Source organism: Lissotriton helveticus, chromosome 7, assembly GCF_964261635.1.
Source record: "Lissotriton helveticus chromosome 7, aLisHel1.1, whole genome shotgun sequence".
In the NCBI taxonomy this organism is placed as follows: domain Eukaryota; kingdom Metazoa; phylum Chordata; class Amphibia; order Caudata; family Salamandridae; genus Lissotriton; species Lissotriton helveticus.
In genome coordinates, this window is record NC_136068.1 from 489,740,815 (window position 1) to 489,757,457 (window position 16,643).

A 16,643-nucleotide genomic window follows, 5' to 3' on the forward strand; every position below is an offset into this window, starting at 1 on the left:
TATTGATTGCAGATTTGCAAAGCTGCGCACATACTGAAAAACTTTGAAGTGCACGATTGTCTCAACCTTATATAAACTTATTTGGACTTGTATTTATTTTGGTTGTCTATTTACTTACTTATACATTATTGTGCCACCTCCTCTGATATGTCTGTAAAACTTGTTTTGTCCCAAATTTTTGTCCTGAATTTTGACCTTCTGTCCTGAATTTTTGTCCTGAATTTTGACCCTTTCTCCTGAATTTTTACACTGACCGTCCTGAATTTGCACCCATGCCAGTTGGTTACCCTAGTAAGTAGCTCTCCAGTGTTTATGTAGCCTGCTAAATTAGAAGATTTTGATTGGTTGAATTAATACACCTATAGCCAAATTGAGTTTATGCTCAAGATGCAAATGTGTTTTTTATTCAAGAACTCATAAGATAATATATATGGAGAAAAATGACTGACTTCTAAAATATATTTAAAGCTGATATTTGAGTGATACATCATACAGCACTGGAGAGACGTTTTGTAAATGTTGCTACCTTGGTGCCAGAGGCATTGCACGCAGCTGTGGCTGATACCTATTATCCATGTAGAGGCATTTAAAATTGACAATGCCTTTTTTGCATTACTGCAGGCAACATGGTAGTACTCTTGCATATGGTGGCCACTAATGTAAACGTGTCTGATGGGGCCAGTATTACAACACTAGTAATATTCGTATATCTCTATGAGTTTCATCGAAAATAAGTAGCTCCTATTACAGAAAAGGTTGGAGTCCCCTGCTCCAACAGAATAAACATTAAAACTGCTGTGATACCCCGCTTCCCCATTGCAATTACTCCTAATTTAATATATGGGCTAGTAACCAGGGACAGGATGGAGTCCACCCCCCCCAGCCCTCTCCCCCACCAGGTTTCACTTGCTGTCACCGGGGTTGTATGGTTGGATTTAGAGAGAATGCATCAGGCTAGGCCAGTGAAAACATGGCAGATAAGCCATCTCAAGTTCTAGGGGGTTTCTGTGGGTCAACGGATGAGTCAAATAGAAGGTTGAATAGAACGAGGTCGCCCGAGGATGCTGTGAAAATGTAAACATGACTGAACGCTTTCTGCATCTTTTTCTCTTGCAGGTTGAAGCTACAGTTTAAAAACGACTGGGAAAGACACCTATGAATGTACAAAGCTACCGAAGGACCGACGATGGGCTGTGACCGCCACTGGATCGTACTTATCAGTTACTTCTTCTTCATGCACCAGCTTCCTGCTGTCCATCCTGAGTGCTTCACCGGCACCCACCAGGAGTGCCAGGGAGCCGATTTCATTCCAGGGCATGATTTGGCGGGAGCTGGCTTTGACATTACCACCTTGCGCCGGACCGTCGGCCGCATCACCCCGCTGGAGAGTGCCTTGAGCAGGGACAAGACGTGCACCCTGTGCCCCAACCGGCTGCTGAATGGTCGCCCGCAGAAGCTGCCAACCGGCGTGGCAGAGTGGCGCTCCTTCCCCACCTGTGCCCTGCGAGTCTCCAACGAGATCTTCAAGTCGGCGGCGGCCTACGCTGATTGGCTGAGCGCCGAGATCGGCAGCGACTGGCGGGCCGGCCTGGGGGACCTTCCGCTGCACGTGGACCCCGACGCTGTGGTAGTGGCGGCCGCCTCTCGCGCCACGCTGGCTCAATTCACAGTCAAAAGAGAACGTGACGGAGGGTACATCTTCGTCACGCGCGAAGTCGCCTGTGTCTATTACAGGTATGGGATACTCCTGTTATTGTGGTCTGGGCAGGGCAACGTCCTAAGAGGAATAGTGTGGGGAATAATTAACATATGTCAATCAAAGTAAAGCCACCGGAAGTAATACATACTTTCGTGCCCTTATAATAGTCCTCCCTCATAAAGTTAGAGCAGGCCTGTTTCACAACAACACCAAATAAATATAATCATGCAAAACAACAGGTTTTGGTTTTTTTGACTTTTTTATGCTATATTTCATTCAAATTCTTTATTCGGTTATTAAAACAGAATAACCATAAAAGTACATATAAAATCACATTCAATTAGTAAATTAATTATAAGCACCATTGTAAATACATAAACACTTTGTCATAATACCAAAAAGATTTCTACATAATTCCAGGAACAATTCAGCATAATTTCGTTAACAATACATTGTAATTCAGAATACCATCGTTTTTCGTAATTTAAAAGAATTTTTTAAAAACGAGGAAATAAATACGACAGTTAAAATATTGTCCAGTTTCTGTACAGCTAGAAAGGCAGGGCGACAGCGATTTACATCCATAATCTTCAATAGGGGGATGCCAATTTTCTTCTAGGCTTAATATAAAATTTACAAAAAAAAAGAATGTGCATGTCTGATTGCTCTGACAGGTTGTCACAGGGACATTTGATCAGGTGTTTTGACCAATCATTCGTGTCTGGGAAACTAAATAACCGAAACAATAAATTAAACCTAAAACGAGTTAATAAAAACCTCTCGTAATCGCTCATCTGAAGTTTGACGTATGGCTGCATTGTATCAGAAATAACAGTTTGTGCATGTGCCAATACAGTTTTCTTTTTCATTTCTGTTTGCGCTCTGCGTTCATGTAAGTATCCCATACACTTTTCTTTCAGAGCTTTCCTTGAGATATTATTAAAGAGGTTGGGTCATTAAAAAAAATATATGGTTCCCTAAACATTTCGTCACGTATGACAGCCAACAAATGTTATTCTTCTTTTCTAGGCCTAACACATTGTTCAAAACCAGACTATTTAGACCACATTCGTCAGTTGTCCAAACTCTATGCCATAACAGTATTGGGGCAGTTCTTAAAATATCTACTAGATATGGTTCCCCAAGTTCTGTGTGGCAAGAGTACGTGGATACACTTCTTGGGACACCCAGAAGGTACTTCATAAAAAGATTTTCTACCACCTGTAGACATGTCACATTGGCATGCCCCCACAAGCCCGCGCCATAGGTCACTATTGCTAGACAAGTGGCCTTATATACAGTTAGCATTTCCCTTATAGGCTTCCTTCCGATTTTATGGCTAAAGTTTTTTTAACGCCATTATGGCTTTACAATACAGCAGTTTTCTTGTCTTGAGTGTAATGTTCCAGTTGCCAGTGTGATCAAACAAAACTCCTAAGTAGGAGAAAGTTGGAGTAAAATCAACTGGGGTCGCACCAATAAAAACTGCTTTCCTCTTTTTATTTGTGCCACCTCCGCAAATCATAGTAAAAGTTTTTGAGCAATTTATCTTTAAGTTTAATCCACTCATAAAATTTGCAAAGGAGGTAACCAGGGCTTGCATGGCCAATGGGGTTCGAGCCATCAGGACAGCATCATCGGCATACAATAATGCGGGCACTGGTCTATCTCCTACCATAGGCAAATCCCTACATTCCTTTAAAAGAGTTTTCTCCACGTCATTTATGTAGAGTGTGAAGAGGAGTGGGGCTAGCACGCAGCCTTGTCGTACGCCACTGCCTATACCAAAAGAATCAGTGCATTCACCGTTTTTTCCAAATCTAATTCTTGCAGACGCGTCCTGATACAATTCCCTTAGAAAGTTTACAATTGATCTGTATACCCCCATATTGCTCAGAACCATCCAAAGTTTATTGTGTGAGACACAGTCGAAAGCAGATGTTAAATATATAAAAGTTCAAAATATTCAACCCTCTTTGGCCTTTATATATTTCTCTATTAAAATGTGTAAGTTCAAACACTGGTCAATTGTACTAAGCCCTTTACGGAACCCGTATTGTAAATCGCTGATTATATTGTTTTCATCCGCCCATATTTGAAGCCTATTTAAAATGACCCTTCCAAAGACTTTGATGGTGCTGTCAAGAAGTGAAATAGGACGATAACATTGACAGCTAAGTCTGTCCCCTTTTTTAAATATTGGAACTATCAGTGACTCGCGCCACGATTGCAGGGGACCATTCTGAAAAGTAAAATTAAAAACTCTAGCCAGGATCGGGGCCCATAAATCAATATCATTTTTGAATAGATCTACCGGGAACCCGTCAGGGCCTGGTGTTTTGCCCCCCGAACTTGCCTTGATACTAGCGCTGACTTCTTCTGTAGAGAAATCATCATGTGCCTGGGTATTGTTTAAGTTAGGTTCTTCAATATTAGGAGTTGCAGAAAGTGAGCGATTTCCTAGCAAGCATTCAGCAGAATATAAATCTCCGAAATGCTTCACCCACTCCGGTGCGGAAATTGCTACCTCTATTGTGGGAGTACTATTATAATTAGAGAAGGGGGAGTTTACATCTTTCCAGAATGCTGCTGAATCTCGACTTAACGAGGCCTCACACAGAGCATCCCAAGTTGCATGTTTTATAGTATCTTTCCTCTTTCTTAGCGCCTGTTTATAAATATATCTGCATTCCTTAATTAACGTCCTGTCTTTGTCTGGCGCTTGTAATGCATGTTTTAGATTTGAATATGCTTTCGTACACACTGAATCGAACCAGCTTACTCGGGGTTTTATGGGGCCTTTAGTTTCAACCCAGAGAAGTTTTTTAATTTGTGTGACAATTAATAAGAAATTATTTACAACAGCGCCTTCCTCGATATTTACATCAGTACATGCCTCAAACTGTGGCCACATGCTCTTCACTAGTTTTTTGAGAAAGTCCTCAGAAACTATGTTTGACCATTTTAAGGAATAGCCATTTTTCCTTGACAAGGTGATGTTATCCAATTGTATGTCAGGGGTACCTAACAGACATAGAGTACTATAAGTACTTTGCAGTACAATTCTAAGAGGATAATGGTCACTCAGTGAGTTATCAAGAGTACTACAAGACTGTATCATTGCCCCGTGTCTCACAGTCACGATTATATAATCAATCGTTGTTGTATCCCCTCTACCACAAAAAGTGGGGACAAATGGACATTCTGGGGTAACCAATCTATTTACAAACCCCATATCGGATCCAAACTTGATTTCGTTTATATGATCTCTACACTTGGTATGTTCAAAGTGGGACAAAAAAGTATCTTTGTAAAGCACAACACCACAGGTGCCTTTTTCCGCTCTTGCACATAGGGAGCAATTAAAATCTCTGCCCAAATTACACAGACATCTCTAGAACTTCGGGTCAACATGGCTTTTATATGCCTTCCTAATCTTTTAAAAGTGTTATCCATTTCCTCCAACTGGACATTATTATAAAAATTTACTAAAACCAAGGAAAATTCAGAATCAATGGAAATATGGAGAATATGGTAAAACCTATCATTAAAAACAACATAAATTTTAGTATATGACAACATGCTTGATACATATGTGCCTAATCCCCCTTTGCCCTTTAATGGGGTGAACGAATTGCTGAGGAAAAATAGGTCCTAAAGCCGTTTACAAGAAACCTGGTCTATAGAACCTGATCATGTTAACACATAACATCCTGAGCAGTCACAAGATTAATCCAGTTTTCGTTTCCCAGCTTAGACCTTAGACCAGCTATATTCCAGCTCACCAGTGCCAATGTGTCCTTCTTCTTTAAAATGGCTAACGTACCCGGGGTGTCCTCAGGTTCCAATATAATCTCTCGAGATAGATCTTTTTCTGAGCTTCTAGATAAACTAGACATACTAGGGGGTTGCTCTTTTCTTATGGGATCTGTGGATCCTTCTTTATCCTTACTCTCTATCGCAATTGATTCACTCATGTCCGAGACAGGACCTACATTGAATGGGTTTATGGATGATCCAGATTTTTGAGTGGTTATAATATCAGGGAGTCCGTCAATGTCCTCCATCCCTTGTAAAACATCAAACTGATTAAATGTTGGGACATTAAACATGGCAGCCTGTCTATCCCAATCCTCTACTTGCCGATAGGGGTTTCAGGTTTTGGTTTGTTTGACTTTTTTTATGCATAAAATGTATGTTTTCGAAATTTCGGTGTGCAGTTTAGCTCAGAAATTGCTGAAGGGGTCATTATTTTTAAACAAACACGTGCAACTTGGGATTGCATTTTAAACTGCAGAAACCAGATAAACAAAATGCTTGTATTTTTTTATCAAAATTGCTGTTCCTACATATTTGCTTTCTTTTCTTCATCTTCAAAGCACACACGCACTTCACATTTAAAGTTCCTCAGGCGATGGAAGAGTTAATGGTGTGAAGTTCCTTGCTACATCTTCGATAAGACTTTTAAAGAGAATCCCCTCCTGGGCCACTATGACAAATAGAATGGATGCTTCCAGCAGGAAGGGCTTGATAACACCCTGAGGCCAGGTTACACACTGTGAGGCGCACAATGTTTGTAAATGCAAGCAGCTGCAGTGTTGAAGCAAAAGGTGGCACCTCTCGGCTTCTTATGGCTAATGGGAACGGAGTGCCCTCTCTAAATATAGTGGGGGAACTCCATACAACCGCGGCTACCGATGACTTGTACTCTTCGGTCTGGGGGATTACTAGCATGTTCTATCCTGGTCCCAACACAACAATGAGTAATAGGCTCGGATATAGGACATCTTGATGAAGGCAAGCCCAGCTTTGACCACTCCAGTTCTTAATTTGTGTGTAAAAAGTGAAAAAAAGAAGCAAAAGCCCAACGTTTTCCATTTGAGCGCTTCAATTTCTCTGCTGAATGATAGGGTTGCTTGGGACTTCCACTGCCTAGTCTATATTCCTCCTCATGCCTCCTGCTTCCCACACCCTACATTTCCTGTCTCTTCATCTCACTTTTGTAGGTTCTTTTTCACTTCTCATTGCGTTACTGTTTTCCTGTCTTTCTCTACCCACTCCTTTTTTTTTTTAACTTTTTCCTTATTGTTCAGGTTTAAAGTCTGGTGATAAAAATTAGTACAAGTGCCCAAGAAATAGAGCTGCTCTGCAAATTAGGCACTGGTACTGATTCCTTTTCCCATTTGAAATCAACATTTCTTTTGTTGGGATGCAAATGAAAATGCATGGAACATGGATTCCTTCTTCATGGCCCCCTGCAATGGAAAGTCCTAGGTGTGTGAGGGATAAAAGAAGTTAAGATTAACTACAAATTACCAATTACAGTGTAACCCATTTGGCCTCACAGTAAAGCCCAGAGTCGATTGATGGGATTAAGTATGGATTGATTATTATTTCAAAACCAAGCTGATATAAATTAGTTGCAGAAACATGGTATAAAAATGCAGAATCATGAAAGGATATGAAGCAACGGATAAAACTGATCCTCAATAACAGAAAATAAATAAGGATTTGGTAGCTGCTATACACAGAATGAGAAATACAGTCTGATGTGTAGATTGAAAGTTTCGATCCTCTTGCCTATACATGAGGTTGTCCGAGAAGACCTACTTAAAGCTATTTTAACTGGGAGTCAGAGAATCCCTATTAAATCGGGGAAGCAGAGAAAATGTGTCAGAATAGCAGAACTTCTGTAGAAGTTCTCAATCGTAAAGTATATTGTATAGAATGAAGCCACACAACAGAGATGTCACAAAGAGGTCTGTACTTAGAGTCTAAAGGGGAATCTGAACAGATCTAAAGTGAAATGCCCAATTATAACCACCAAAAGAACCTGAGAGAATTCAAGGTCACATGTCCAATTATGTCCCATCTTCAAACAGTAAACTCGTCAACTACGCCTGAGATTTCTTTCCTTTGGTCTACAGAATAAAACATCCTTGAACTCCTCCTGTCTCCTTATTTCGCGCGCGCAGTAGTCCTCCCCTCCTCCATTAAGTCTTCTTATCCTTACCATGAGATACTTCTTTTGAGGACTCACTATCTCTTCCACATAATGTGCCTTTCATTGTCCATGGACTAATGCCTCTGCACCTGTAGAGGAGAGAAACATTACCTCCAAAGTAAAGCATTCACGTTAAAATGAAACATTGTGAAAGCCTAAAGCTTAAGGCCATTGGTCACCTTTAGTACGGCAAGCATTTAAGTACACAGTTAAGTGCATTATTACAGATACAAATACAGTAACAATATAAGTGTAGAGCACTATTCAAATGGATATATTTTGAGTTATAAAATAAATGGTGAGCATCATTTAACAAAATACATTAACATATAAGAAATACAATATTATTCAAACCACACAAATGTAGATATATGTGAGAACTACAACTCATTACTGTAAAGAAAACGTTGATATACACTTATATAAATGTCAAGTTTACATAGTAGAGGCCATTTCTGTAACTGTTCAAGTGCCCTACATTACGTTAATAAAGTTATATCACACGAGTACATAAAACCATACATACACATATATGTGGCCTAACTAAACATGAAAGGGTGAAGCCAAAATTACGTTGCTCCAGTCCCCCTTCTGATGGCGAATCCAGCCATCACAGATTACAATCAGATGTTATCAGACAGACTATCAAAAACCTTGTAGTCTTTAGCATCTTTCGCCTAGAATCTTCTAGACATTTCATGTCATCATAGTATTTACTCTCTCATTTAACTCCACATCTGCTCTCTTCCTCTTCACCCCCTAGCCTGTGTATACTAGTATCCCTTAAAGATTATAAATAGGAATATTACACAAAAAGCACTTACCAGAAGGGGTTTCAAGATGGCACTCAAAATTCCACTTCCCAGGTTTCCAAACCATTTACCTACCGCAGACAATCCATTTCCACTGGCTTCCAATGCTCCTGTCTTCTAACTCTTTCAAATTTGTGGTCAACCCAGATATGTTCTGAATATACTTCTCAAGCTCCTGACTTTCATCTGGGATATAAATACAACATTGCTGAACTTTGAGCATCCTACAGACTCCGCCCTCCTTTGCGAGTAAAAGGACTAACGCAAGTCAGTTCTGTAAAACCATATACCTTATCACAATCATCTCAGTATTAACAAACAATAAAGAATTTACATTACTAGTAGCCAGTTTATCCACTATTGTAGACCGCTTTCTAATTTTCAGGTTCTTCCAGAATCACTACTACAAATGGGATTATAGTGCCGAAAATATCTCCTACCACTTCTGCTGCACCCCACCTAGTTCTAGATTTCGTTTCCATACAGGATCATTGAAATGTTCCTTGTGGTAAATTCTCAGGAAAACTATACCAAGATAACACGTACAATGCTTTTCATGGGGCAATTTGAAATATGCATACTGTCCACAAAAAAAAATACACTCCAGGATCCTTTCCCTCCAAAGAAAGGTAATACTTCCCTCTCGCCTCAAAAACATGTTCATAGTCACTTTGTAATAACAAGACTATATAACTTTGATCAACATATATACACCGTTTTTCCTTATTTTGCCAATCTAAGGTCAAGGCAGGCAACTTTTCCTTCACCTGATGTTCAATTTCTTCACTGTTCCACCTATGGTGTTTCTTAAGATCTATATCACTTTAGGAATTGGACTCTGGATCTCCCCTTCTGCCCTCCTCCAATTCAAGAAATTCTTTGCCACATCTGACATGACAGGTCAAATTATGTCTCTATGCCTATGCAGTGTCCAGTGACTTACAAGATGAAAAATACTTGCATGCAATCTCAGCCCCTTTGAAATAAGGATTCTTATTCATATGGTTAAGCACAGGGACTGCTGAAAAAACTAAATCATAGTTCGAAAAATAATATTGAGAAATACATTGTCTATAGAATAAGCTCAATAAAAGGCTCCAGGGAATGCCATATTTTTAAGGGATATGATGGTAGGGTACACCCTCTGCAATAGACACAGGCAACTGAGTGCACACGGTACAATCTCTCACATTCATACTGTCAAAATATTCCTATAGCAATCTAAAATAAACATTTGAAGCCAGACTCGTGGAAGGGAGCAGAGGTGGTAACTGTGTATAAAAAGGGCACTAGAGATGACCCTGCCAATTACAGACTGATCAGTCTGATAGACGAGATCCAGAAGGTGGTTGGCAGGGTCATCATCTCCAGGGTGGGTGTCTGGATGGAAGAGGAGCAGGTCCTTTCTCATTTCCAAGCAGGGTTTCGACAAAAGGTGGGCACGATGGACCAGGTCTTCCGTCTTTTTGCGATCTATTGGAAGGCTGTGGCCATCAAGTCTTTACCTGGCATTCATAGATCTCCAAACGGCGTTCGACATGGTCCCTCGTGCAAGGCTGTGGGATATCCTGGAGAAGATGGGCCTTCCAGGGCCACTCTTGGGATTTATTGTGAAGCTCCACAAGGGGAATTATGCGAGGATCAGATGGGGCACCCAGCGACAACTGACAGAGAGGGTGCCCGTGAGGAGCGGAGTCCGCCAGGGATGTGTTATGGCGCCGACCCTCTTCTCCCTCTTTGTGAATGGAGTGGTGGACCATCTGAGGGAGGAAGCGGCAGATGCGCCATCCCTGGCGGGGGAAAAAAAACCTACCCTACTCTTCTCGGACGATACCATCTTGATCTCTAAATCCCCCACTGGCCTTCAAAAGCTCTTGGCCGTTTTAGTGTGTTTTGCACTGACAGAGGCCTCATCATCAACACTTCTAAAACAAAGCTTATGGCCATTTCACCCTCCAAGAGATTTAGGAACAAAGTTTCGCTTAATGTTGTCCCCTTGGAGATGGTAGATTCTTTTGATTACTTGGGTGTTAGGGTAAACAGCCGGATGAATTGGAAGGATCACATGGCCAAAATGTTACTACACCATAAAAGAGTCTCAGGGGTGGCCTTGAGGGAACAGGGGAGTCAACGAGTAGACCCGTTTCACCGACTCTCGCAATCTATGAAGGCCAAGTACTACCGGCTGCCCTATACGGATCCGAGCTGTGGGGGTTCGAGAACACATCAAATCTAGCTACATCTGAAAACAAGTTTTTTAGAGATCTGGTAGCCCTCCCAGCTTCCACCCCGCTAATCCCACTACGGCCAGACTTGGGTAGGCGCCCTCTTAAAGACATAGTGCGCTTGCGTCCACTACTTTTCTGGGTGCGACTGAGAAGCACCCGGGAGCTCCACAACTATGCAGCAGTTTTAGATGAACTTATTTTGCTCAATACGGGTAACAAGATCAAGTGGCTGTGCAACCTGAGGCAGTTGGTTGTCCAATTGGGTTTGAGTGAATGATGGATTAGCCAAACTCCGCCTCCCAAGTTTGTGATCAAGAAGCTATATTGGGACTGGGTCCAGGAGGCAGCCACCTGCAGAGGTACAGGGGGTCCTCTCTCTGAGCGGTTCTTGGAGATTAAATGGACAAGGAAACTTGAACCCTTCCTAGACCTCATGGGGAAACCCCTGGATAGATCACTTTACCTAAAACTTAGGCTTGGGACCCTCCCGGTGAATGATTTCACCTCCAGGTGGAACAATCTTGGCGGTCTATCAAAAGTCTGCCCTGGCTGTGCAGCCCCCAACAAGTCTGTGGCTCACTTTCTCTTCGCCTGCCCGGCATATAGGGTCGCCAGGTAGATATGGTTAAAACCATTATGCAAGGGGCTGGGACTTAGATGTCACAAAATGGCCCTACGAGTCCTCTGCACCGATACGTCCTCCACTGCTATGGTATGTGGGGTAGCTAAATACTTGGGTAGTGCATGGCAGACACGCATGAGAAGTGCCAAGCCTACCCCCATACAACATAACTGTCAGATGGTCCCCTGGTAGCAAGTTTTTGTGGTTTTTATGTATCCGTTTTTAGTGCATATTTTATGGATTTCAGATTTGGGCTGTATGTGATGCTGTATGTATACAAGGATTGGTGGGCTCTTGTTTTTATCCTTTTATTGTATTGTATAAATTGCATACTTTTATGATGACATTTTTTATCGAATAAAGTAATATGACATTTGAAGCATAATCTCCTCGTGATAGATCTGTGTGCATTTTCTTAACTCCCCCCGCAACTGTAAGTTATTATCAACAGGATGTGGTGTAGTATGGACAACAGTGGGCTTAACTTTTACTGACTTGTATGTAGCTGGATATAACCCTATAAGCACAATGATTAATATGACCACAACATCTAATAGTAGTATGTATCTATGCCTAATAGTATTAGAATTGGCTTCCATTTCTTTGTTAGAATCTAATAGTTAGTTGGAACATAGCAACTGTGGAGTATTTTCTATTGGTTTCCACCTGAGTTCAAATGATATGCAGCAAAATTATATACAAAGATTCCATGAATCTTCTTTCTTACCTACAAAGTCTATTAAAATGTCTCTATGGTTCAGGTTCACTGACAATCAGTACCAAAATTAAGTGTCTCAGTTAATCAACTAGCACAGAGAACTCATTCACATCCAAGAAAAGAAACTCGGCCACATCCAGAATGAGATATTTCAAGGCACTCAATTTCACTAACAGAGAAAGCCCGTTTTTGCCAGACCTGCTTTTTTGCCACTGCCTGTTCATCAACGGAGGGGAGAGGAGGGGAGCTAGGACTACCGCCCCCAATCACCTTTGCAGCAGTCACCACCAGCACCATCACATCGTGCCAGGAGGTGCTTTAAAAGTGCTCACGGGCTCCCGCATCGCGGGAAGCCTGTTTTTGCCAGACCTCTTTTTCGCCACTGCCTGCTCATCAACGGAGGGGAGAGGAGGGGAGCCAGGACTACTGCCCCCAATCTTCTTTGCGGCTGTTGCCACCCCAGGAGGCATTTTAAAAGTGCTCACGGGCTCCTGCATTGCAGGACGCACGCAGGTGGAGCTCGGGCAAAGCCAGGACCAAGGGCAGGCCCATCCGAGACCATAAGAGGCCAGGCTGGGCCACCCCTTCAGAACTTGGTTATGGGATTTTCACACAACGCTAACAGTAAGAGCTTGGTATTGACATTGTTACATATTACGTTATATCCTTGTGATGATATATTCCCACCATGAGTAAGCGGAAAGCAGGACAGGGTGTTGTAGGGACTCTTGATGCTTTTTTACAGAGGGCAGAATCAGTCTTAATTAAGGAGATTCAACTCACAGAATGCAGGCTATCACTTGAACCCCTCCCTTCCCAGAATAGACTTTCTTTGACTCCAGTACATGTTGAATCTAGTGTAATGACCACTTATGAGATAGTTTCTCCTCAGACCAGCCCGTTACAGCGACATGATCCAGAGTTCGTGATAGAGTATTTTCCTTCTATTCTTTCGTCTGGCATAGAGCATAGCCCTGCTAGGTCTAAAGTTACTACTAGAGGTCCGAAAGCTAAAGCAAGTACAGATCATATTGCTGAACCACCTCCCAAAAAAAAGAAAGAGTCAAGGATTATGTAAAAAGAACAAATGGGAAGAAATTGAGAACCATCACAGACGTGAGAGAACCTAACGAAAGCCCCTCCAGAACATGTGCAGCAAGAACCCTTATGGATACGCCATATCGACAGTCAGCCAAGCCAGCCATGAAAGCTTTACATTGGTTGCCCATCTGGGAGGGAGTCCACTTCAAACCTCTCTGTATTACCCACAGACTGCTTGGAGGTAAGGGACCCAAGATCATCTCCCCTTTAGTCAAATTATACCGTCCCAATAGGCCTTTACGATCAGGTGAACTGCACCTGGCTTTTGTCCCAAGGATCAAAAGAGCCAGAAGTGGAGGTCGGCTTTTCTCTTATAATGCCGCCAATATTTGGAACTCTCTTCCTTTTCAGCTGTGGAAAGAAACTAACCATATGTCCTTTCGCAAGCTGTTGAAAACCTGGCTCTTCCCTAGATAGATCTCAAAAAGCTTCTGTCATTTTTAGCACTGGGATGCCCATGGGTAGCCATGCGCTCTATAAATGCTACTTCTATTCTATTCTATTCTATTCTATTCTATTCTATTCTATTCTATTCTAATGCTACTAATATTACCCCACTTACTGTGATAGGAAAGTTTGTGGATAGCAGTCAAGAGGGGAATTTCTTGGGTAGATTGGAGACAATGATAACAGTATTACTGGATCCAATTCTACAAAAAATATCAATGGTAGAAACTAGGCTGACCAAGGTGGAGGAGATGGTAAGCCGTAAACCCCCGGTCCCACTGGCTGCTAATTCTAAGTCCAACCCAGGTCCGCTAAATAACAGGGTGAAGGGTAGGGAGGATGGTCAAGTTGTAAGCTCTTCTGAATCCTGGCAAGTGCAAATCAGGAGTCCTCCTAATGACATTACTCCTAGTGCATCTCATATCCCTATTCAAACTGGGCATCTCCTCCTTAAAACAGGACCTCCAACAGCAGAACTTAGTAATGCAGCTAATACAGAAAGTGGAGTATTAGACGCTAAGCCGCCTGGACAGAATGAAGATTTAGAGAGAGATATAAATATTCAAGATCATCGAGGCAGGCCACGAAACTACCACAAAATCTAAATTTGCCCCCCCCGAAGCAACCCCGTATATGGTTATCCTGACAAATGTACCTCCTTTATCACATAATGCCTTTGAACACTGGTCGACCCTGAGGAACAAGTCATTACATTTCTTTGGTTTAAGGACTGGCATTAAAAATACCCTCTTCTCAGAATTTAAAATGGCACGGAGAATAGGGTGGGTGGGTAGCTCGGCAAAAACTTTACGCGGTGATTGTGTTGTTCTAACTTTTGGTTCGCCATCTTTGGTGCATGCAATACTGGATAGGGGAAGCACTGGGCCTGTTAACTCTAATGACATAAATATTCTCCCTCATGGTTATTTTTTTATCAACAACCAACATACTTTAAATCTTGTTGGCCCCCATTTGCAGTAGGAGATTTTATAGGGAATAGGGAGTCTAGATTTCGGGTTCCAGTGAGTAATTGCTTTGATGCTTTGAACCTACTGGAAGGCGTTGACTGACTGGCTTTGGGGACTTAAGTCCAACCCAAACCCGTAGCTGGTTGTTCTGAAAGTAAGAGTAAGCCTGTATTGACCCGGGTAGGAAATGACTGCCCTTCTAGCCCCATTAATGTTTGCCAGAGGGATGAGGATTCAGGCACGAGCGATTTAACTTTGGAAATACCTCCTAACCCTGTGGGCTGTCTGAATGTATCTCAATCACATTGTGATGTAGCTGAGGATCCATTAGGGATAGCAATTCCTACTATTGCCTTAGATAGTGGAAAATCAGCTCTTTGTCATATTGCTTCATGGAACATTGCGGGCATCCATTTCAAGTTAAGCAACCACTTGTGGTGGGATTTTGTTTTACAATTTGATATTTTATGTTTTCAAGAAACATGGTCGAAAGAGGCAGTCCATATGAATGGGTATCGGACTTACCATACAGCAGCAATAGATGGTCTGAGTGGGAGGGCCAAGGGTGGTCTTTGCACGTATATATCGAGTGCTTTGAAAGTGAAGGAAATAACGATGTGTGTTAACAATCCCTATTATCAAATACTTATATTGGATATAGATATAAAACACTGTATAGTCCTAACCAATTTTCATAATAATATCCCCCAGGCTGAAGTGGGAACTGTCATAAATTTAAAATCTGTTGAAATCTGTTCGTAAAAGTAAGGCGAAAGATATGACGATGTTATTGGCAGGTGATTTTAATTGTGCGCTATGAGCCAACGCTCAAGACAATCTATGCGGGATCTTAAATGAAGAGGGGTATGTTCATCCCATTTTTGGCATTCTGCCTTAGGGGAACAACTTAATGAATTATTTGTGCCCTTGATTTGGGTTTTGTTAAAGATTTGTGCCCAGTACATGTACCTATGCCCTGGACTTTTAGTGGTAGGGGCCTATTTTCTACCATAGACTACGTTTTAATGTCAAGTAACTATGCGCATAGTCTCCACTCATTTAATGTTTCAGAGATCTCCCTTAGCAATCACTTTCCTTTGTGCCCGTCAATTATGCTAACCTCAGGTAAAATGGTTAAATCAAGCACAAATTATCAGATGCTAGAAAATATAGCTATTGGGAGTGTAAATGTTTTTTCTCTGCGCTGGTTCATGGTAGATCAGGCAGTGATAATTAAGACAGTGGTGGATAGATGTAAATCTGCCATTGAGACATGTTTGCTCGAAACAGCCACCCCAGATAATATTTTAGCCTTATTCTTGGTGATATCCAAAACTATAAAAGAATCCCTCCTCAGGTGTAAAAATAGTAATCAACATGTGAGTGGATGGTTTGACTCCAGGTGTACTCAAGCATATTCCCACCTAAAAAGGGAGTTACACAAATCGCCAAGAAACCTGGTCGATCAGAGGACTGCTAGATGGGATTACAAACCAGCAATTAAGGCTAGAAAAAAACACCTTGAAGAAGAAGGCTTGGGAGGCATTACACACGGCCTCATTAGCGAACGATAGGTTGGCATCCTGGAAGGCCGTCAAAACACCTTTTCTCTTATGTGAGGCTGGCCCAACCATTGAAATAGCTATTAGTGAGGATCAATGGATCAAGCACTTTTCAAGAGCATATAATGATGAGGGAAATCCTGACATGTCGGGTAGTAATGTTCAAGAGGATTACAACTTGAAGCCACCTCATCATTACACTGACTTGTTGTTCACTCTAGATGAAGTGGAGCAGGCACTCTCTAAAAGTCAGGGAGGGAAGGCCCCTGGACCAGATGGGGTCCCCGTAGATTTGTTTAAATCAAATATTGCTCTGTGGGGGCCCATCATAGCCCAGGTGATTACTGCCAGCTGTAGCACTGCTTTCTTACCTACCTATTTTTAAAAAGGGGGATAGGGAGGATCTGGGATGTTACAGGCCTATCTCCTTCCTCAATGCCGTAACAAAAGTAACAGGTAGTATAATTTTGGAACGTCTCCAG

General features: G+C 41.9%; 1 protein-coding gene across 1 annotated transcript in view; it reads left to right on the forward strand.

The window, feature by feature from the left end:
* The first annotated feature begins 1,159 nt into the window (after positions 1-1,159).
* Positions 1,160-16,643, forward strand: part of LOC144766837 (perforin-1-like) — a 38,872-nt gene continuing 23,388 nt past the window's right edge. The window contains exon 1 of the mRNA XM_078650556.1: positions 1,160-1,734. Coding sequence (XP_078506682.1) covers positions 1,160-1,734 — 575 coding nt within the window. The remainder of the gene's footprint in view (positions 1,735-16,643) is intronic.